This window comes from Callorhinus ursinus, unplaced genomic scaffold, assembly GCF_003265705.2.
Source record: "Callorhinus ursinus isolate GAN/ISIS: 27379988/994484 unplaced genomic scaffold, GSC_fseal_2.0 scaffold3, whole genome shotgun sequence".
Classification (NCBI taxonomy): domain Eukaryota; kingdom Metazoa; phylum Chordata; class Mammalia; order Carnivora; family Otariidae; genus Callorhinus; species Callorhinus ursinus.
Genome location: NW_027397065.1, coordinates 6,159,534 through 6,183,064, shown reverse-complemented (window position 1 = coordinate 6,183,064; position 23,531 = coordinate 6,159,534). Strand labels below are relative to the sequence as shown.

Sequence of the window (23,531 nt, the reverse complement as noted above, 5' to 3'; positions counted from 1 at the left end):
CTTCACTTAATCCTTTGGGATCGGCTCCCACCCGGTTCATCAACTTGCGCTTCCACCACCTCCCAATGAGAGGACACGCTCCGGCCCGAACCACCCAACCTACCTCCGGATCCTCACCGGCGCGGGTCGCGCCGCCCGCCCACCTACCTGTGCTGCGCCTGCGCCTCCCTCAAGCGCTCTCAAGGTCAGCACCGCCCCTAGCTTCTAACCTAGCACCCACGGAAGTGGCCTTAGAGGACGTCCTGCGTATCCTCACCTCTGCGTGGCGTGGGGTCGCCGGCGTTCAAGAGAGGGGAGGGACTTCCTGTCCCGCGCGGGCAGAACTTCCGTCAGAGCCGGAAAACTCTTCCTCGCGTTGTTTAAGAGGCTCCTGGCTGCAGGGTAGGGAGGGAAGGTCCAGGACGGTCCCGGGGACTCCAGGGCGTCTGGCCCACGACCTGTCCTTGGCGCCATGGTGAGTCCTCCTGTGAAGGCTGGAGTAACAACAGTGGGAAGTTAGGGGCCAGGAGGTTAGTCCTGTGAAGGTAGCCAGTCGGGTGTCTAGCTGAAGATGGAGAGGGCGAGAGCAATGGGATGAACCACGGGGTCAGGACTCCCCACCTGTCCCGGAGCTCCTGGGCCCCTGAGGAAGCGGCATCCGCCCTGCCCAACCGCGAAATCTGTCCAGGAGTATGGAGTAGGTAGCCAGAATGTTCGTGGCCCATTCACTGTGTACGGCGTGTGGCGCCAGGTGGTCCCAGAGTTGACCTTGCTGGGTTGATCATCTCCGTCCCTCTCTTTTTCTCAGCTGCTTGGTAGCAGCCAAGAACTTAAGATCTTATAAATTCCGTCAGCTTTTCCAGGTGGACACAACGGATCCCTTTGTAGAGGATCAGCGCCTGTCACTAAGAGAAAGGGCAAAGTCAGCTTATCTTTCAAACTCAGCCCATTTGTTTGCTTTTTGTTAAGTATTTATTTATTTGACAGATCGAGAGAGAGCACAAGTAGAGAGAGCAGCAAGCAGAGGGAGGGGGAGAAGAAGGCTCTCCACTGCGCAGGGAGCCTGACGTGGGTCTCGATCCCAAGACCTTGGGATCATGACCTGAGCCGAGGGCAGCCGCTTAATCAACTGAGCCACCCAGGCGCCCCAAAACTCAGCTCCCCAGGCGCCCCAAAACTCAGCCCATTTGAAATTGGGAAGGGTGTCAAATGAAAAGTTAAGACTTAGTAAGGAGAGATTTTATTGGAAAGGAATATTGCAAGGGCTTGGGGAAATAAGAAGAATGCCCTAACCGTAAGATACGCAAGTCTTAAAGGTTAAGCAAAAAGGTTTTTCTTTTTATTAGGGAGGAGTAAAGCAATCCTAGAAAGAACCAAGTGTGGGGAAGTGAGATGAAAGGGAAGTACCACTGAACAGTAGATCAGATTGTTTTACCCTCAGGCCAGAGAAGTTTATGCTGCTTCAGACAAGGGTGGGCCAAAATTCAGGAACCTGGGGAAAGAGGATCTTCCCCAGAATTTGAGTAACAAATATTTTGTACCAGTTGATCTATGGGGACATGCCATTCATCCAGTCATTTATGAAGCAAAGGGAATTTGGGGGCTTTGACCTTGTCATAGGTAAACAAGTGGGGCATCTTAGAGTCTTAACCTAAGTCCTGTGGGGACCCCTGGTTCATTGCAGTAAACCCTTTCCAGAACACAGAAGGGTGTGGGGGCTATTTCTTAACCTTTGCTGTTTTCCAAGATCACAGGGATCTGGTAAAGTTCAACGTTGTCAATTATTTGATGATATAAAAGATTTCAAATTCTCATCCGGAGGGCAGTCTGTCTTGGAATTTAGCCTCTACCATGCTTTTTCAGGACCAAATGTTGACATTGTTCAGCTATTGTGTTTGATGTTGGACTTTTGAATGACTTTTAGAAACTTAATGTGAAAGAAAAGAACTTCAAAATAATGTGGTTTCTGGTGCACTCTACCAGCTAACTTAACCTATGACTCTTGGGCACTGTGTGTGTGTTTAACCTCAGTGAATAATAACACTTTGTATTCATAAAGAGGTTTTTTCTTTTTCCTTTTGGATCAGTGAAATTAGACAAAGACAGGGAATAGAAGAATGAGAAGGAGCGAAAGACAATAATTAGCCTAACCACCTCCACCCCCCAACCCTCCCTATTTTACATAAGGAAGAATCTGAGGTCTAGAAATAAGCACTGGTTTATCTAAGGTGACAATAGTTTGGCATAGTCTGGACTAAAACTCACGATCTCCACTTCTTAAATTTAAGCTCTGTTTTTGACTTCTTCGTCTGAAAAGTTGAAGAAAAGTATAATAAAAATCCTTAAAATAGTCACAAAGAAGCTCAGTGTGAATTTATTCCCAGTATTCTGTAATACTAGAAGAACCCATCTCCTGCCATCTCAAAATTGTAATTTTGTTTTAGGTTAAGGAAAACTAATGCTGTTTCTCAAAATGTCACTTAAGAGAAAGTCACCTGGAGAAAGTCAGCAACTACCAGCCAGGTAGTTGACTCCGTTCTGGTATTGCTTGCATTTCTGTGTTAACTCCACTTTAGTGTTCCCAGTCATGAAATTGATGTCTGTATATGCAAGTTTGGTCAGTGCTTGGAATACCTCAAAAAAAAAAAAAAAAGGGTTTAGCCATTAAATGAAGTGAGGGGTTGAATTTATTTTGAATACAGCTTGGTTAAATTAAGAACCTTTGGACTAGGGCTCTTGGGTGGCTCAGTTGTTGAGTGCCTGCCTTTGGCTCAGGTCATGATCCCAGGGTCCTGGGTTCGAGTCCCGTATTGGGCTCCCTGCTCAACAGGAAGCCTGCTTCTCCCTCTCCCACTCCCTCAGCTTGTGTTCCCTCTCTTGCTGTGTCTCTCTCTCTCTCTCAAATAAATAAATAAAATCTTTTTTAAAAAAAAAGAACCTTTGCCCTGCTTGGGCCTAATGATATGCAAGGCATGTAGTACTTGAACTCAGAAGACCCAGATTCTGCCCATTATTTGTTATATGAATTTGACAGAATCACTCAACTTGGTAAGGGTTCCAGTTTCCTCTTAGATAAGAGAAGTGGGGCTTGGTGGAGATTAAAACACCTTCTGACTCTCACATTTCTGATTCTATGACTTCAGAACATTTTTCAGAATATGTACATGTTTCTGATTAAATAAAATTTAGTCTGATTTCCACTTTTTTCTTTATCCTTTTGATTTTTTTTTTTTTAAGATTTTATTTATTTGACAGAAAGCACAAGCAGGGGGAGCATTAGGCAGAGGGAGAGGGAGAAGCAGGCTCCCTGCTGAGCAAGGAGCCTGATGTGGGGTTCAACCCTAGGACCCCGAGATCATGACCTGAGCCAAAGGCACTCTTTCTTTCTCTCAAAGAAATTAATAAATAAATAAATTCTTTAAAATAAATAAAAGAGTATTTTTTATCTTCTTAATATTGTGCTGTGGTTTTGCCCATGTTACTAAGTCAAGCATGAATACAACTTACTGCAAAGAAACTTTGAAGAAATAAACTTGTCTGTAAATTGTCTTTCTGCTCTTTATGTACCACCTGCCCTTGAATTAGGAAAAAAAAAAATCTTTGAAGTTCTGGTAAAATGAACATTCTCTTGGTTTTGATTGGAATGATAATACTTTTTGTTTCACCAAACATTTAAAAATCATGCTCTTGGGTGCCTGGGTGGCTCAGTTGTTGGGCGTCTGCCTTCGGCTGGGATCATGATCCCAGGGTGCTGGGATCAAGTCCCACATCAGGCTCCCTGATGTGAGACCTGCTTCTCCCTCTCCCACTCCCCCTGCTTGTGTTCCTGCTCTCGCTGTGTCTCTCTCTGTCAAATAAATAAAATCTTTAAAAAAAAAAAATCATGCTCTTATCTCAAAAGTATTAATCATTCATTATTTATTAAGCATTGTCTGTATGTCAGCTATATCTGTATTCTTGGCAACAGGGATATAAGTGTTTATTACACAGAGAAGCCTGCCCCTGTGGATCTTATGTTTTACTGGGAGATTCTGATGATAATCAAATGAGACATAATATATGTAGGTCGTGATAAATGCAACAAAGAAAGATAAAGCAGGGTAAGGGATAGAAGATGACTAGGGTGGTTATTTTAGATAGGGCATTCAGGGAAAGTCTCATTGAAGAGGTGACATTGGGGGGGCGCCTGGGTGGCTTAGTCGTTAAGCGTCTGCCTTCGGCTCAGGTCATAATCCCAAGGTCCTGGGATCGAGCCCTGCATCTGGCTCCCTGCTCTGCCAGGAACCTGCTTCTCCCTCTCCTAATCCACCTGTTTGTGTTCCCTCTCGAGCTGTCTCTCTCTCTGTGTCAAATAAATAAATAAAATCTTTAAAAAAAAAAAAGGTGACATTGGAACAAATATGACTATGTTTAGCATATATGCCTGGTATCTATGAGTACATATTTATGAACTGTACCCTAAAAAAATATTGTAATATTGGGCACAAAGCTTAAATTGTAGTTCTGTAATTTTTTCTATAAAGTTAAATATTAATAATTTTTCCAAATAGTGAACAGGAAAGTATGTTTCTTTTTTAAAAACAAAAACCTCTATAATAGTAGGTGATACTTAATTGATTTATGCCACCTATTTTTTATTTTTTTTTAAAGATTATTTTAGAGAGCGAGCGAGAGAGAGTAGGGGTGGGAGGGGCAGAGGAAGAGAGCGAATCTCAAGCAGACTCCATGCTGAGTGTGGAGGTTGCCCCGGGGATCTCAGGATCCTGAGATTATGACCTGAGCCAAAATCAAGAGTCGGATGCTTAACCACCTGAGCCACCCAGGTGCCCCTATGCCACCTATTTTTAGTCTTTTAACTATAGTTCTTGAGAGAATACAACTCATTCACTCAAAATATCCTGATTTTACATTCATGTCTTTCAGTTATATAAAACAGACTTAGTAATTCCATTGTTAAAATAGATTAAAATATCTTTTGTGTTTTGCCCATAAACAAAAGATTTAGAAAAATCTGAAATCATTTCAGCTTTTGATACTTTGATATTGAGACTCAGGATCTTAATGTCTGATTATAAAGTTTTATTTATTTTTAAAAAATCTTTAGGTAGTGTGAAAAACCAATCTGCTCATGCACATGTATTTTTTTTAAGATTTTTTACTTTATGCATTTGACAGAATGAGAGAGTGTATGAGAGCACAAGCAGGGGTGAGGGCTAGAGGGAGAGGGAGAAAGCGAACTCTGCACCGAGCAGGGAGTATGATTCGGGGCTCCATCTCAGGACCCTGGAATTGTGACCCGAGCCAAAGGCAGACACTTAACTGACCGAGCCACCCAGGCGCTCCCATACATACGTATTCCTGCCTTTTTTTCCTAAAGAGAAAAAGTCACATTGGAGGATTCTGCTCCATCATAATTCCACTAAGTTGAATGTTTATTAAATATTTTTATCATTTCAGAAGATTTTGGTCATTTTTATGATCAGTATAAATGATTGACTAAAAATGTTTCTTTATGGTTTATGTGTTCAAGTATGAGTGTTTATGACTAGAATTATCTGTTTCTGAATACAGTCTTTCTCAAAAGAGAAGCCATGACTTTTTTCCTGAAAAGTTCTGCTTTTATTAATAGTTAAATTATGTTTAAATTCATGCTTACTGTCTCTCCCCTCCCTTTCCCTATTAGACTAATTAACATCAGGACAAAGAAGCCTCACTGTATCATTTATTACTAGACAGCTTAGTTGGTTGGGTAGGTCAAATGCTAACTAGAATTAGAAGTAGTTGCAAACTAAATGTGTTTTCTAATCAGGAGGGACAGACAAGAGAACTTGGGTAACATTGATTATAATGTTAAATCATAACTAACATTAGTTCTTTAAGACTCACACTATTTTCTAACTTGATTTTAACTTTTATTGAGTGCTTATTCTTGGTTTTGATAGAGAGCTTCTCAATTGTAGCAGAAGTATTTTAGGTCTTCATAGTTCTCTTGATAAGAGAAAATGGCAGATCATAAAATGAATCATTTAATAAGAGAGAATTGGCTAAGTATCTGAGATAAACTTAAAAAACAAAACAAAACTGTACGACTATTGGTATTCACAGATCTCTGAGAGAAATTCCTGCACACCACTGTTGAGGGGAGAATGCTGGGCAGTGGGCTAGGTGTACTCTTGCACATCAACTTGGAGCTCTGATTTACTTTAACTTCTATAAATGTTAGTTCGTTTAATCCTTATGAAGAAGATACTCCTATCAGCAGTAACTACACCTCACAGGCTTTGAAGGTGGTTTAGAAATGGTAAATATGTGAATGCCAACAATCCATTGTGTATTTAATTAAAATACTGCAGTCATCAACAATAAAATCTTTGAAGATTTTGGAGATCATTTGCCAACTCTTGTCATTTTGTAGATAAGGAATGAGTCCCAGAGAGGGCTTGTCTAACTGCTATTAGTGACAGAGAGAACTACTTTGATTCTAGTATGTTTAATTATTCAGTACATTAAAATATTTACAATAAATGCAGCTTTCTAATAGTTACCATTAGGAGTGCACATTAAATTTTCTTGGCTTTTGTATATGGCTTAAAATTTAGAGTTGAGCTGAAATTTTTATTTTAAATTTGTTTGATGAATCTTTATTAGTGTGCTTACCAAAGTTGTAATTTTTAGTTTGTTTAAAAGAATTTCTAACATGTACCTATTGTGTTAAATTGAGAGGATTATCTTGAAGAAATAGATAAATCTCTTTCTCTGAGATATAGTATGTTGTCTGTTGATCTTAAAGTGAATAATTTTCTTTATGTTAAAGTTCAACTCTTAGCACATATTAGGAACTTTACAGTGAAGGACAGTGGGCAAGTTTATGCTTTATCCTTTTATTTCATCTAAAAGGTAATATTCAACATATCTTGAAAGCCTGCCATGTTAGGCACTCTCTGGGAAGTGGGTTTAGGGCTGTAGAAATGAGGTGAATACATTTTCTATGGGGGAGAGACCCTCCAATGTTGGTCACAGTTGAGCATGATAAAGGCTGCTTTGGAGTTGTGCATATGTTTTTTAACAAGGAAGATTTTACAAGTGAAGTGAATGTTGAAGAGTGGTAGGAATTGGTCTAAAGTAGATGATTTATAAATGTCAAATATAAATTTATTAGATAAATTTATTTATCTAAGAGCTTTGGATATAGATCTGTAGGGATATTTTCTGTAATGTCAAAAAATACAGTTAAGGAAAAATACCAGATTTAGGGATGCCTTCTTCCATTGAACCTTTTATTTGTTAGTTATCAGTGCTGTCATAAAACATGCACGTGTAGGAAGAGGAGAAGTGGCTTGTTCACGTCTTTAAAAATAGTTCATCCTTCATCAGTATTTTAATTACTGGCTGGTATTGCTTTATATGAGATATTGCATAATTCACTCAACCTACTGTAACTGGAAAATTATCTTTTAAAATAAACAACTGTTAATTTCAGCACTAATAGTTGAAATAGTTAATGAGTTATATTTCATTAGAATGCCCACTATTGTTGTGAAAAAGTATTCTTGTCCTGTTTGTTGTTGGTCTTCCACTTTGCCTTATCAATTTATATCAAAGAAAATGTCTTAAGTTTATTTCTATATTTATTCAGATTCCAAGGAATGGTTTTATATCATCATCTTAAGCAGGAAATCTGGAGCAGTTGTTTTTGAGTATAGTTAGGTCAAATTGATGCATTCTTCTACCATGTTTGTCTAATTAAGATATTTAGGATGTACCAAGGCATTTTATTGAGGGCTTTTGATTTTTGACCTTAAAGTACATTAAATTTCTTATTCTGAGTTGGCAAATGGCAAACATTTCTGCTCATATTTTTTACTTTAAAGAATTAAAAACATATTTTGTGCAGTGAAATGTGATGCTGGCACGCCAAATTCTGTAAGCAATTAAATTTGAAAACCTATATGCTTGAATTCAAATCAGAGCTGTTGATAATTGTGTTTTACAGTTTTCTTTCTCTTATTTTACCTTCTCATTTATATAATTCTTTTGGTAGTATTACTTCGAAGTATATGAAATTGCTGTTTTTTGTAGGTCAAAACAGTCAAATATCTGATTTCATATAATTCAGTTAGTAAATTTATATTAATAGGTGATCTTTAGCTTGTGTTCTCTCAAAACCTTTTGTTATTTTCATTTTATTTATTTAGCAAAGTTTTCCTTTTCTTATTTTCAGACCTATTTACTGTCTGGAAGGGCTGGAGCTATATTATAAAACCAGATAAAAACCAGGGTAGACCAACCACATAATGAACCCTAAGATTCTAGAAATGGTCTATGGGCAAGATTTTCCTTGCCTATTCATGATTGTTTTATGCTCCTTTTACCTGCTTTGGCATTACATGGAAGGATTTCCTATCTCGATTAAATCTAGACAGCCCTCAATCCTATTGAAGACCCTCCTGGAAGTAATCATTTTTTAAAAAAACAGCTTGGAGGGGCGCCTGGGTGGCTCCGTCGGTTGAGCGACTGCCTTCGGCTCGGGTCATGATCCTGGAGTCCCGGGATCAAGTCCCACATCGGGCTCCCTGCTCGGCGGGGAGTCTGCTTCTCCCTCTGACCCTCCACCCCTCTTGTGCTCTCTCTCTCTCTCTCTCTCAAATAAATAAATAGAATGTTTAAAAAAAAATAAAAAATAAAAAAACAGCTTGGGTCTGTCAGTCATCCACATGTATAAGTTTATCAGACCTTTCTTCCTGAGTTTCTAGACCTCTTCTCAGTCACATTGCCAAGATCCTGACCCTGATGTTGTTATTCTTCAAGGTCTCTCAAACTTGGTCCACTCGGTTTTTAAATTTAATACATCTCTATACCTATTTGTGCTTCTCTTCAGTAGGACAAAGTCTCAAAGTTTTTTCAGCTTAACACCTTTAGTCTCATCTATTTCTGATTCTTAAGTGATTAAATTCCCACAAACTTCTTTCTAGAATATTCACCACCCCCCAAACATTGGTTCCTTCCCTTTTGCCTTAAGCATGTATATTTTCCCCATTATGAAGATATATTTTTTAATATATTTTTGTATGTCCATCATTCTAGTATCCAACAGCTTTTCTTCTTACTGCTCAGTTTCTCCAAAGAATAATTGTGTTCGTTATTTTCATTTTATCTCTACATAATCACTTAAGTTTTATCCTTATCAGCGGATGATACTGTCCTTGCAGAGATAATTACTAATGGTATGCCTAATTCCCTTTTTTCTCTAAAACTCTTAATTTTTTGGTTTTGGTTTAGCTTTTTTTTTTTTTTTTTTAAGTAAACTCAATGCATAGTGTGGGGCTTAAACTCAAAACAGTGTGTGTAGGAGTTGCACACTCCACTGACTGAGCCAGCCAGGCGCTCCTGGTTTTGCTCTTGTTTTTGAAGCTCTTTTAGTTTAGGCTCTTACGGTGTTGGTTGGACTATTTCAAAGGACTTCTAATTTACCTCTTTGCTTCCAGTTACTTTTAACTTTTCACTTTAATTTTCCACCATAGTGGCAGTTACCTTTCCAAAATACATTTGATTTGGTTCATTCCAGTCTTAAAATCTTGGACTTATTTCTAAGTACCTGCAGAAAAGTCCATTGTGTGCAGTCCATATCAAAGTCTACAGCATGTGGAATTGCTCATTATTTTGGATCATGCCATTTACTCTCTTTGTACAGGTGGGTATATCTGTCTGAACTTTTTTTACTCTTCTGTGAGAGTGGGATACTTATTTAACCTTGTAAGTTCAGATGTCACCTCTGTGAACCAGTCTTTCCCAGTGCTCCCGTTTAGATTTAATCACTGCCTTTCTTGGAGTGCTCCCATAACACCGCATTGACCTCTACCATACCACTTATCACGTATAATTTGTAGGTGGCAGTTAGGGGTGGTTAACACTTAAAAGAGTTTGATAAAATTACATGATGAAAGGTACGAGTTGTTCCCTCACCTTGAATTTAGATTTGGATTGGTTCTAAGACCTAAGGCAGATTAGATGATAGCTAAAGCAGTGGTATTTACATATCAAAAGATAGAATAATTTTTAGATAGGTTTTTATCTAAGGAAAGAGTGTGTCAGTTGGAATGCAGTTTTATCGGTTGAAAATCTAGAAGTTTCAGCCAGAATTGAATGTATTTATCTAGAACTATTTAGGGTTGAGAGTATTTCACACTCTAGCTATTCTGTATATTTCTTTTTCTTTCTTTCTTTTTTTTTTTAAACTTTAGCACTGCCTGAAGGAGCTATCCCTCAGTGCTACTCTTTGATCTAAATCATTACCTCCCTTGAGGAGCCTGGGTGGCTCAGTTGGTTGAGTGTCCGACTTTTGATTTGGTCATGGGATCGATCCTGGGGCTTTGTGCTCGGCGCAGAGTCTGCTTGGGATTCTCTCTCTCCCTCCCGCTGTGCATCCCGCATCCCCCTTCCTCTGCTAGCTATCATGGACTCACTCTCAAAGTAAATAAATAAAATCTTAAATAAATAAATAAATAAATAAATAAATAAAAATAAATTACTACTCACCAAGCAGCCTACTTAAAATTTGACCTCCAAAGGATCATTAAGACAGTAATCCAGTGAGTGGAACACTTAATGAACTTGAACATCTGATCCACTTGATAGTTTGCTTCCTTGTAAATTAGTTGATAAAATTGTTACAACTTGATTATTGTCAGTTTCATATAGATTGATTGTACCAGCAAAGCATGTATTTTTTTGTGTTCTGAAAAAGCTGAGGATGTAGCCAAGTTGCTGTCCTTGGGAGACCTACCTAAGGCTTGTTAGTCCACATCTTGAGTTTCCTTCAGTCTACAGTTTTCCTGCCCAGTGGCTGTAGGAGTCTACCAGTCACTCTGACTAAAACATCCTGAAATAATCTTTGATGAGATATTCCTCATTTTTATTCTACCGTTGTTTTCTTTCATGTTCAGTCACACTCAGAGTTAATCTGATTGGTTTCCTTCTTATATACTTTTATCTTTTTTTTCCTTCTTACATACTTTTATCTTTTTTTTTCCTAGTTTCAACTGCTTCTACCTTAGTCTTAGGTTTTCTCTTTCATTGATTAAATATATTGCTGTATCTCATTTTTCATATATGTTACTTGCAGTATTTCATCCTCATACCTCTGCTTAAAAGTCTTCCAAGGTGATCTTTTTAAACACCTCAGCTAAATTTGTTCTCTTGGTTATAAAGACTCAACAATGTAAAATTTTGTTTTCATCTAATTTCTCACAGTTCTTTGCCATATAATACTAAAGTTTGCTTTGGTTGAGCTAGGATTTTCACTATCCCATGGTTACTCTATTTGTCATTTAACCTGGAATTCCCTTTCTTTTATTCTTCACCTCTGATTTCAGTTTTCATGTTAGGTTTCATCTACTCAAAACTTTCATATTCAATTTTTTCAATTTTTATAAGTTTTGTTCATAGTACTATGCAATTTTATGCTGCAATATTGCCTTAATGTATTTGTTGTTACCTAGTATGATAATCTTGGATTTTTAAGTTAAGACTGATTCTTTTGTGCCTTTCATTCATTCGTTCAACAAATATCAAATGCCCTATTATGTGCCTTGAACTATTCTAAATGTCACTGTGCTAAGTGTTTGGGATATAATAGTCAGTGAAACACAAAATTACTTTGCCAAGTTCCTGATAACCGCCAGCAAGATAATGGATGTATGTTAGGCAGGCAGCCTATACTTGTAAATTAAATTTTTGTTTGCTTTTACTATATATAGATACAAATAATTTCTGTAGTGACATGAGTTGGACTTACATGATTTTAGCATTGTTTGAGTGAGACCCTAACTCATTTGTCGCATGATATATAGTTCTTAGCACCAAAGTAAAAGACACTATGTACTGCTACTATGTTTAGCACAGCTCTTCCTCTCATGCCTGAGCTTAACTGTCTTAATGCTGCTGAGTTGGCCCTCATCTATTCTTTACATGCTCTTCAGAGGGATTTTTCTTAAATACTGATTTGGTACTACTTTTCATGGGTTTCCTGTAGCTTTCAGATTATATTCTAAACCCCTTTCGTTTTGATGGCTCACCAGACTGAGTTCATTGGGTCTTGACTTAGGCTTTACCTTTTTCCAAAATGTCCTTTCACAGCTTTTTCCTCTTAATAATTTTCTCTCTCTCTCTCTCTCTCTCTCATTTTGCTGTGTTCTCAGAATCTTCTGTCTGTCCTCTCATTTTGTGTCATAATGGTCCCATTTACTCTCCTAGTTCCCTGGCTGCTCATTGGTGGCAGGGACTGTGTTATTTCTCCCTATTGTGTTTGAGTGATCCAATGATTAGCACGTGTACTTTGTTGCTCATCAAATGTTAATTGAATGCACTGAATTGATTTAGTGGAAAAAACATTAGGTTGGAAATTAAGGGTCTGAGTTTTGGATAAATCTGTAACTTTGATCTTCGTTGTTTGAACCCTGATTTCCTCATTTGTAAATTGTTCAGAGATGGTTTAAGTGCTCAAAGTGTGAATTCTAAGTTTTATGTGAATCTAGGTTGAAATAAAACTTAGACCTTTAAATTATTTGAGCGTCGTTAAGAAGTCTATCTCAACACGTTTAGCTATCACTAAAACTTAAACAGTCAAGAGACAAAAAGTAGGAAGGTCATTAGGTAATGGGGGCGCTCTGATCGGATGGCCCGGTGTCCAGAGTGGATGGGGGCCGGCAGCACAGACCCTAAAAGAATTCACCAGTGGGAGAGACAGCAGAGCAGAGACTGTCTGCGACTAGGCTGTTGTGAGGGCCAGCATTTTTAGGGCAAAGCAAGGAAGTATGAGGACATACGGAATTTTCCCCTTTTTTGGGAATCTTAGGAACTGTGCTTGCTTGTAATTGGTCAGTTAGGGCTTGCAGTTGTTTTGAGGTGGGTGCTTAATGAGCCTGTTCGCATTCAGCTTGGTGGTCTCTCTGGACTCTTTTCCATTGCTCTAGCCTGTTGTCTAAAAGCAGCCTATACAGGTAATATCCTCTTTCCTTTTTCTCTCTTCTAACTTATTCAGGGAGATTATACTTGAAATCATTTGGGCTGGTCTGAGTCCCAAGTATATATGCAAATATGCCTCCTAATGGTAAACAGTGTGTGCTTTGTTTCAGTCTGTCAGCAGGAGAGCTAGTTTAATGAAACAAAAAAAAATGTCAACTCCACTGAGTCTGACAAGGTATTCCAAATTTGAATTTTAAAGTTGTAGCACTTATATTTAAGTTTTGAGAATTTTATTTTCAATATTGACAAGTAAGATAAAATGTTGATATCTGATATATTTTATTTCTTGGAGGATTGTTTAATCTTCCTTTATAAGAACTTTTTTAACCTACCCAGAAATGATTACTGACAAAAACTGAAATGATTATTCTTCTAGAGACTTAAAGGCAAATAATTTTATCTTGCTCTTCATGGCCTCAGGTTAATAGATATGGAAAGGTTGAAACCTAAGTTGCCCTAGTGTTTCACCCTTCTTGGGTGCTTATGAGCTATTTCATAAATGACTTTTCCCAGTTATAGTTATCAAGGGAATCAGGGCCTAGGGGCAATGAATCTAGACAGAAACCATCTCTTTGGTCAAGTTATTGTTTTGATACATTATTAAGGCTGCTTGAGTCAATGATCCATATGGTTATGTTTGAGTCTTCAGCCATGATGGACTTTGTAGCCTCACTACGTCTCTGCACAGTTTGACAGTTTCCTGTTGTGAAATATATGGTTGTTTATGGTCAAATTTATTTAATCATTCTCTTTAATTAAAAATGAGAAAAAAAAAGAGAAATATTTGGGGCACCTGGGTGACTCAGTCAGTTAAGTGGCTGTCTTTGGCTCAGGTCATGATCCCAGGGTCCTGGGATCAAGCCCTGTACCAGGCTCCCTGCTCCGTCGGGAGCCTGCTTCTCCCTCTCCGTCTGCTGCCACTCCCCCCTGCTTGTGCGTGTGCTCCCCCTCTCTCTCTGTCAAATAAATAAATAAAATCCTTAAAAATTAAAAAAAAGGGAAATATTCAGGAAATTTTATTTTTAAGTTAGACAATTCAAAAATTCTGCTTTTGTATAAACTTGGGCATACGTAGGTGCTAAGTTGGGCAGTGAAGACAGGTTGTTAGAATGGTTTGTTTTTAAATTTCAAATTGTGTGTCTCTTAATGAATACTTTTTATATTTTAATATGTTAATCCCTGGAATGTACGCTGTAATTGCTAATTTCATAGTAATGTCTCAAAAGTTGGTCTAAATTTAGAATTCCTAGTATATTAAATTGGTAATATATAATTCTGTAAAATGATTGCCATTTTGAAAATCTGTAGTCAGTATATACGAAAAGGGTAACTTTGGTGAAATAGTTTCCACATAATTTTACCTCTCTAAAAGATTAGATACATTCTAGAAAAGATTTGTCTACTATTAGAAAGTCAGAAGAATACATACAATAATGTGTTTAGCACAGTATATAGATGAGGTTTTGAGAAAATGTTTCTAACTTTGTTTAAAAAGGTGGAAGTGGCATAATAAAGGAATGTTATGAGGTTACATTTTTGCTTTGAACAGTTTTTTAGTCAAACGTTAACTACTACATTGAGATTGGTGTTTGCATTTTTTGGGGTGGTTATTAATTCCTCCTTTGCCACCATATTTGATAAGCCTCTGAATTCTGCAGCAAGATCTTCAGAATGCTTTTCTCTTCTGAGTACCAAAGATACCACTGTAATTTATTTTATTTTATTATTTTTTTAAAAAGACGTTGTTATTTGACGAGAGAGAGAGTGCAAGCACAAGCAGGGGGAGCGGCAGGCAGAGGGAGAGGGAGAAGCAGGCTCCCCGCTGGGGCTCAATCCCAGGACCCTGGGACCATGACCTGAGCTGAAGGCAGATGCTTAACTGACTGAGCCACCCAGGCGCCCAATACCACTGTAATTTAAAGCTTCATTATTTCTGGTCTGGGTCATTGCAGAAACCTAGTTGATAGTCCTAATTTTAGTCCAGTTTGCTTATTTTTGTTTTTTACTTTCACGTGATTTACATCTTCAATACTATGTCTACTAGTGATATGCTCAGTGATTTGGAGTGAGAGGAGAGAGTTGAGCAAAATATCTCACTTCCCCAATTCATCACATTCCATCATATATATTTTCCGTATTGGTCTTTCTGAAATGCCATTTAACCTGTAACATTTATTAGATATGACTAAGATATGATTTCTGGTATTAAGGAGTTTATACTCTAATAAACTGGTATATATGTTTGTGAGAGATTGTACTAGATGACCTTGAAGATTCTGTGATACTATCACTTATTGCTTTAAAGACTAGATTGAGATTCACTTTGTCCACAAAACTTTCCCTGACTAAAAACTTATCTTCTGCTTTTTAGTCTATAATCTCAAATAAACCAACCTTCTGACATACTTGTTAATATATTTCTTGGTCTTGTTTTGCCTGAAAGAGTTCTTTGTAATGGCATTCATTGTATGGAGATTGCAGAATTTCTATCACAAACTACACAGAAAATAGGATAGTAAATTCAAGTGATAGGAAATGTGAAAGTAGAAAGGTAAAAATATAACCTTTGATGTTAGGTGAATACAAAAGTGGTCTGAACTTTAACCCAACTGGTAGAATATAAGGCAGTAAAATATCCACAGTAAAACCAGGGTTGAGACAGGTTTCAAAAGCATTTTAAAAACAGTCCTGTTTAAGAGCCATTTTTTACTTTCTTTTTTTGGAGAACTGTCTGTTCATATTTTTTACTCATTTCTAAATTAGGCATTTGGTCTTTTAGTACAGTAGTTACCCTCCTCCCTCCCCACTGTCTGTGGTTTCACTTCCATGGTTTCAGTTACCTATGGTCAACCATGGTCTGGAAGCAGATGATTCTCCTTCTGACATACCATCAGAAGGTCAGTAGTAACCTAATACTATGTCACAGTGCCTATGACATTCATCTCACTTAATCTAATCATGTAGGCATTCTGTCATTTTACATCATCATAAGAAGGACGACGATAGTATAGTAAGATATATTCTGAGAGAGAGAACACATTGATTTAACTTTTATTACAGTATGTTGTTTTAATTCTTCTGTTTTGTTACTAACAATTGTTAGTCTCTTACTGAGCCTAATTTATAAATTAAACTTTGTTGTAGGTATGTATGTATAGAAAAAAAACATTGTGTATGAGAAAATGCTCAATCACTTGGCATCAGGGAAATTCAAATCAAAACCACAATGAGATAACCACCTCACACCAGTCAGAATGGCTAAAATTAACAAGTCAGGAAAGGACAGATGTTGGTGAGGATGTGGAGAAAGGGGAACCCTCTTACACTGTTGGTGGGAATGCAAGCTAGTGTAGCCACTCTGGAAAACAGTAAGGAGGTTCCTGAAAAAGTTAAAAATAGAGCTACCCTACAGCCCAGCATTTGCACTATGAGGTATTTATCCCAAAGATACAAATGTAGTGATCCGAAGAGGCATCTGCACACCAGTGTTTATAGCAGCAATGTCCACAATAGCCAAACTATGGAAAGAGCCCATAGTATATACAGTGGAATACTACTCAACCATCAAAAAAATGAAATCTTGCCATTTGCAACTGGATGGAACTAGAGGGTATTAAGCTAAGCGAAATAAGTCAACCAGAGAAAGACAGTTATATGATCTCACTCATTGTGGAATTTAAGAAACAAAACAGAGGATCATAGGGGAAGAGAGGGAAAAATAAAACAAGATGAAATCAGAGGGAGACAAACCATAACAGACTCTTAACCATAGGAAACAAATTGAGGGTTGCTGGAGGGGAGGGAGGTGGGGGGATGGGGAAACTGGGTGATGGACTTCAAGGAGGGCATGTGATGTGATGAGCACTGGGTGTTACATAAGACTGGTGAATCACTGACCTCTGCCTCTGAAACCAGTAATACATTATGTGTTAATTAATTTGAGTTTAAATTTTTTTTAAAAAGGAAAAGCTCAAAGGAAATAAAAAAACATTGTCTATATAGGATTGGATACTATCCCAGGTTTTAGTTATTCACGGGGGGTCTTGGAACATATCTCCTGCAGAATGGGGAGTGGGTGGGAGGGGGAGAGTACTGTTGTTGATTTTTAAGAACTCTCGCTATTTATAGTATAAGGAAATTATCCCTTTATGATGTGAGTTACAAATGCCGTTTCCCAGCTAGTCATTTGACATTATTTATATTCTCTATTACAGAAATTTGATTTTTTTAATTAATTATTTTTTAGAGCAGTTTTAGGTTCACAGCAAAATTAATGGAAAGTACAAGAAAGTTCCTGTATACCCTTTCCTTGTATATGCTCAACCCACGGCCCCCCACCTCCTCCCCACCCCCCCATCACCAGTTCACTCCAGAGTAGTACATTTGTTACAGTGATGAACAGTCAGTTGAACAGTTTGTTATAATCAATGAAATTTGATTTTTTTCTACTTATTTTTTGGTCTTTTATCACTTAGGAGACTTGTCGTTTTTTGAAACAACTTCTCTGTCTTGAAATTTAAAAACTTAAAGTAAAAACTTAAAAAAGTTATCTTACAATAGTGGTAATAACAATGACAATAACAACAAATAGTACTAATACATATTGAACTTACTCTGTATCAGGCATAATTCCTAACCAAGTTAGGTAGGTTGAATTAGTAGCTTTATTTTATAGGAAAGGTAATAGAGGTACAAAATGTTTAAATAACCTGTGAAAAGTCATGCAACTAGTAGATGGCTGATTCTTTCCCAGGCAGTTTGGGTCTAGAATCCATGCTCTTAAACCTGTACTCTATACTACTTCTTTTTAAACACTTTTATATTTTTTTATGTACTTTTTTGGTATATTAGGTTTGAGGTAGGAATTCAACTTTATTTTTGGACTGCTTGGATAGAGGGAAGAGGTAGCAAAGAGGAGTATGAAGAATTGATTGTCATGGTGTGAGTAAAGCTAGGCATGTGGTAGACCTTGTGGGATATTGCTGTGATTTAAGATAAGGAAAGGTTATTTGGCGAGATGAAGTGATCTTGATGGTAGATGTTTCAGTGGAATGGGCTGAAGCACAAGTCAAATGGGAACTGTGTGGGGGGCATAAGAACATAGAAATAGTGACAACAAGTCTTTTGTCAAGTAGCTACGAATATGAAGGAGGAGGGCTATAGAATGAGGGAAAATTACTGTTTTATTTCAGAAAGATGAGAGAGACAAATGCTACAGAGCTGGTAGGAAGGATTCAGATACAGAAGAGATTAAAGAAAATATAGTAAGTAAACTATTCAGTGGTTGAGGTCCCTGAAAATCAAGAGAGGATGGACTCTGAAGCACAGATGCAGGGATTTGTGTAGAAGATGTTCTGTTATTTCTAGAGGGTGCGGGAAAAGATGGGTGCAGATACAAATGATTGTGAGCTTGTTGGTAGCAAGTGAGAGTTCTCATTTGATGGTGTTTCTTTTCCTTTTTTTTTTTTTTTTTAAGATTTATTTGATAGTCGGAGGAGGGCCAGAGGGGGAGAGAGAATCTCAGGAAGACTCGCTGCTGAGCAGGGTGCCCCACATGGGGCTCGATCTCACAACCCTGAGATCATGACCTGAGTTGAAATCAAGAGTCAGATGCTTAGCTGATTGAGCCACCCAGGCACCCCGATGCTGTATATTTTCTTTGTGAAGTACAAGATGTCCTCTACTGAATCGAGAGTTAGAAAGGGAGGTTGGAGGTGTGAGGAGATGGGGGAAGGTTTTGAATTAGTTATCACAGAGAACAGGGAGGGAATAATGAGAGTAAACTAAGGAGGTTTTTGGACATTGTTGAAGGCCTACCCACTGGAAGTTGGTGATGACATCATGAGTTAATTTTTTTTTTTAAAGATTTTATTTATTTGACAGAGAGAGACATAGCAAGAGAGGGAACACAGGCAGAGGGACTGGGAGAGGGAGAAGCAGGCTTCCCACGAAGCAGGGAGCCCAATGTGGGGCTCGATCCCAGGACCCTGGGATCATGACCTGAGCCGAAGACAAATGCTTGACGACTGAGCCACCCAGGTGCCCCAATTTTTTTTTTTCTAATGACTTTCAGGCCAGTTCTGTCATCACACTTACTATAGTTAATGTTCTTTAATCATTCACTTAATCATTTAATTATCAGTACCACCTTAGAAGTAAAAGGTAGGGCATACTTTTAAAGCTTGCCAAACTAATGTTTTAAGTGTGTTGAATAGAGTAAGTTTGGAGAAAGATGAAAAAGATCACTACTTTTCACTTCATTTTGATACCCTTAAATAATGGAGAACATTTCTTGGGAATTGATTCTAAATGTGCATGCTAACTCATTTAACTTTTATTAAAATGGATGTTACCCTCGGGTAATTTGTAGAAGATTGTGAGATCAAATGTTTTAAGTTTAAACATGTGGTTTTGAAATGCTTAAATGCCAGAATAATATGTATTTTAACAGTAAACTCATCTTTTTTCAGGTATAATTTTCAGAATGCATAGAAAGTTTTCCACCAGTGTCCTCAAATCTTAAAGTCATTCATTGTTAAACTTGTTTGTTTGTTTTATACAGGGTGTGATAGGTATACAGCTGGTCGTTACCATGGTGATGGCCAGTGTCATGCAGAAGATTATACCTCACTATTCTCTTGCTCGATGGCTACTCTGTAATGGCAGGTAAGGCAAAGTTAGGCTAATTGTGTCTGGCACTTTCAAATATCAGGCTGATTGATTTCCTAGAAGTTAAGTATGAATTCCTATTTTTTAAAAACATGGCAAAAAGAAAGTTCTGAGAAAAATCTAGCTTCCTTATTTTTCTTACTTTAGATATTAGTAGTTTTATTTTTTTAGTATAAAGGTAATTGGATCATGGTCAAGAATTCACTCCTCCCTCCTTCCTGTCCCCTTTTGTCCATGGTCAATGAAAATACCAAATAACTTTCCTGTAGTTACCTTCTTAAAAGGTTGGTCAACAAGGGGATGAGACTATACATTGAAGTGTTTAAATATTTTCACTGTTGCTGAAAAAAATGAGTGAGAGTGTATGCTCTATTATTGGTGACTCAGTTGAGAGTTTATTATGAGAATTAGGGGTTCTTTGTTTTACTGCAAAGAATTTTAAACTTTAACTTGACAAGGAGGGGGCAGAGTTACTTTGTATGGTTTTAATTTTGTCTACTACACTATAACCTTACTACTATTCCTAATCCTTCCACAAAGGAGCTAAGTTTCCTTGCTGATATTTTTACAACAAAATAATAAAATCGAAAGTAAAGAAGTTGAATTTAGGGGATATGACACAAATGCAGGAAAATTGCATATAGAAATACTTGGCAAAATCCTGTGCAATTATGAAAGGTAAGTTGTAGATTTGGTACCATGTCTATAGTTTTATTCTAATTATTCATCTCCAGTAAATAGCCAAATTCTGTTTACTGATTTGTAGGTCCATTTTCTTTTGTTTAGACCTTTTGGACTTAGAAAACAATTAATAGCTCTTATCCTCCTAATGATTTTATACACTGCAAGACTAATAATAAGCCTTTATTATTAGTTCAAGGCCGTTCTATCCACAAAGCTAAATTTCCATTAGAATTTATTTTCTAGTTTAATATTCTTTATGCTTCATACTTTTTTCATATCATTTAAATATAGAAAAATACTTGGATTGCTTAAAAATATTTTTGACCACTGATACACATACACACACACCCACGCATACATGTATGGAATATGAGAGAGAACAGCTGTTTAAAAACGTGTTTTGTTTTTAAAGATTTTATTTATTTATTTGACACAGAGAGATGGCAAGAGAGGGAACACAAGCAGGGGGAGTGGGAGAGGGAGAAGCAGGCTTCCCGCTGAGCAGGGAGCCCAGTGTGGGGCTCCATCCCAGGACCCTGGGATCATGACCTGAGCCAAAGGCAGCCACTTAACAACTGAGCCACCCAGGCACCCCTAAAAACATGTTTTATTAGCAAAGTAAATAATGACTAAAGTTTTAGTGAAGTTGAAAACCTCTATAAAGAGTATTTATAAGAGAAAAAAATTAGTCATCTGCAACTAGTTTTTAATTGTGTAGTCTTATGCCTTATGTAGTCTTGTTTACTTTTTTGCTTATCAAACCCCTTTCTATAGATCATGAAAGGATAAACATCAGGTAGGCAAATTATCATTCATTCTAAATAAATGGAATCTGAAGTAATAAATTACATAAAAAATATGTTAAGGTAACTTGTTTTCTACTGAGAATTCCATGTTTATAGACTATGATGAGTCTCCAGTGAGACTTCCAGATCTCTTGCTGGCTCTAAAGATCTGGGCAGTCTTGTTTCATTTTAGGGTATAAGCAATTTCCATGTTTTTACCTAATCTGCTTTCCATTTGTTTCTATAAAACTTACATGCACCAGTAAAAGCTAAACTTCAGAGATTGAAAACCTAATTCTTTTCTCTTTGTTAATATTAGAATTATGTATTATAATAAAAATCTCTACTTTCTTGACAAGACTTTCATAAAATACTACTAATTTGAGGGGGAGGTAAAAATAAACATGAAGTTAATTTTTTGTGACCCTGATTTGCTTTTGTAAACAGATTAACTTTAGTGTTTAATGCTGTTTCTAATTCCAAATCAGGTTCCAAGGATAGCAGTCAGAATTTTCTAGTAATAGTTAACTTTTCTGCTATAATCCATTTCTTTTCCTGTGTTGTTTTTAAGATCAGCTATCTTTCTTTAATGTTAATCCTGAAATTGTTAGGTCATGAAGTCAAATTGCTAAATGTTGTTGCCTAACTGTTGAATCAGATCATTGATTTTATCCTTTTGGCATAATTATTGTTATATCATCCTTTTATGATATGAAATTATACTGTTTTAATATTGATAAAAAGTAAAATGCCTTCTAAATTGCTCATGTAAAAATTTTGATCAGAAATGACCGTTTACATTTTAAATCTTATGATGCTATTGAGTTTAAGAAAGAGAAAGATCTGAGGGCATTCTTTATCATCTATAAAATGTTTAAAGGAATTTAAGGGGTGAGGCTCATGGCTTGGGAGTGACTATATTGAATGGAACTATTGAATAGAACTATTCAAGTGAATAGATATGTAGATTCCATGATAGATTAATCATGAGTATGACAGAAGAGACATGTTTTTAGGTTCTGTATCTATCGTCCTAATATTTGTCCCACCAGTATCATATCTTCATATTGTAAATAAATACTCATATTTTTCTTAACAGATATGGCTTGTCTTTTTGTGTCATATAAATTTATGTCCATATCTCTCATCAATCTTTGTCTTTTTGGAATGGAAGGTTTAAAGTGCTGTTGGATTTTTTTTATGTTTTTACTTAATGAGTAAGCCTCCTGCCATTTACTTGAAGAAGTCATACCTTGAAGGAATCAACAGTTTTGCTTTTATATTAGCAGCCTGTTGATTTTTAATATAAAAAAATAAGTTTCCTAGGTCTTGTTAAATAATGTATATTGCTGTTAGTGTTGTATATCTGTAGTTTTTTTTTTCGTTACCCTGGTTTAATTCTATTAATATTGCTTTTACATTATTATAAAACTTAATATTGATAAAAATTTTTATTTCTGTTATCCTGTTTGGATCTGTACCCTGAACTAGGTAGCAGAGGAAATGGGTTTTGTGGTATGTTAGGGCCTCAGAAATCTCAGTGTCTGAACTTAGTTTCTCATTCCAGTTCCCCAGGTGGGAATCAGGGTCAAATGGGACAGTCAGGAAGGGGTTGGGCACCTCTCCAGGTAGATTCTTCACAAAATGATATTTTAAGGGTTCAGCTGTCCTTGAAGTGGTGACTTTGGGAGTCTATGCTTCTTTGGACTTGTTGGCTCTTGTATTCCTCCTGCTGCCTTGGAATCTTGTGTTACAGATGCTGTGTCACTTGGCAGCTAAAGGGAGTAGGCTGTGGATCTTTCAGGTGATTCAAGGGGCCAAGCTTAGAAATAGACCTATTAGTTCTGCCCGAATTCCATAGGCTGGGGCCCTGTGGGCCATAGTGCAGGGGAATCTGGGAATGTAGTTTTCATTGTATCTAGGAAGTAAAAAGATTGGTGAGTGTCTGATCCTTCTCTGCTGTAGGTGATGTGTTTATAGATGAGAAAACAAGTTTTTAACTTTACTCATACTCACATACTGAAAAATGAAACAGATCTAGGCTTCTTATCCAGAAGTTCAATTCACAGTATAGTGTTTATTTAATGTGTAGCTGCTCATCAACTCCAGATGTTGTCCTGGAACTGACATACTTGAACAGAGTTTGGAATTTGGTGGTGGTAACAATTACTGTGACTTCTTTTGGCAGTTAACAGAGTAATTTATTTTTTTTTTCCTACCTTTTATTCCTAGTGGTACTTAGCCTTGTATAAGCTATCCTTCTGGATGTATATAGTTAGTGTATGTTTGTCTTTGCTTATTGTATTCTTCTGGCTTTTCTGTGACTACATAGCCCCCTTTTATTCTGAATGAAAAAGCACCTCACCATTGATTTTGATTACCATACCATAA

At 37.1% G+C, this 23,531-nt stretch overlaps 1 protein-coding gene across 10 annotated transcripts in view; it reads left to right on the top strand.

The window, feature by feature from the left end:
- The first annotated feature begins 317 nt into the window (after window positions 1-317).
- Window positions 318-23,531, top strand: part of TMEM161B (transmembrane protein 161B) — an 82,498-nt gene continuing 59,284 nt past the window's right edge. For 3 of the 10 annotated variants that reach the window (XM_025866746.2, XM_025866744.2, XM_025866745.2), the window contains exons 1-2: window positions 318-454; window positions 19,565-19,668. In XM_025866746.2, the coding sequence (XP_025722531.1) occupies window positions 452-454; window positions 19,565-19,668 (107 nt within the window). In that variant the 5' untranslated portion in view covers window positions 318-451. Of the gene's footprint in view, window positions 455-19,564; window positions 19,669-23,531 lie in introns of those variants that run through there. The other 7 variants (XM_025866748.2, XM_073887802.1, XM_073887782.1 and 4 more) reach the window with 5 other exon arrangements.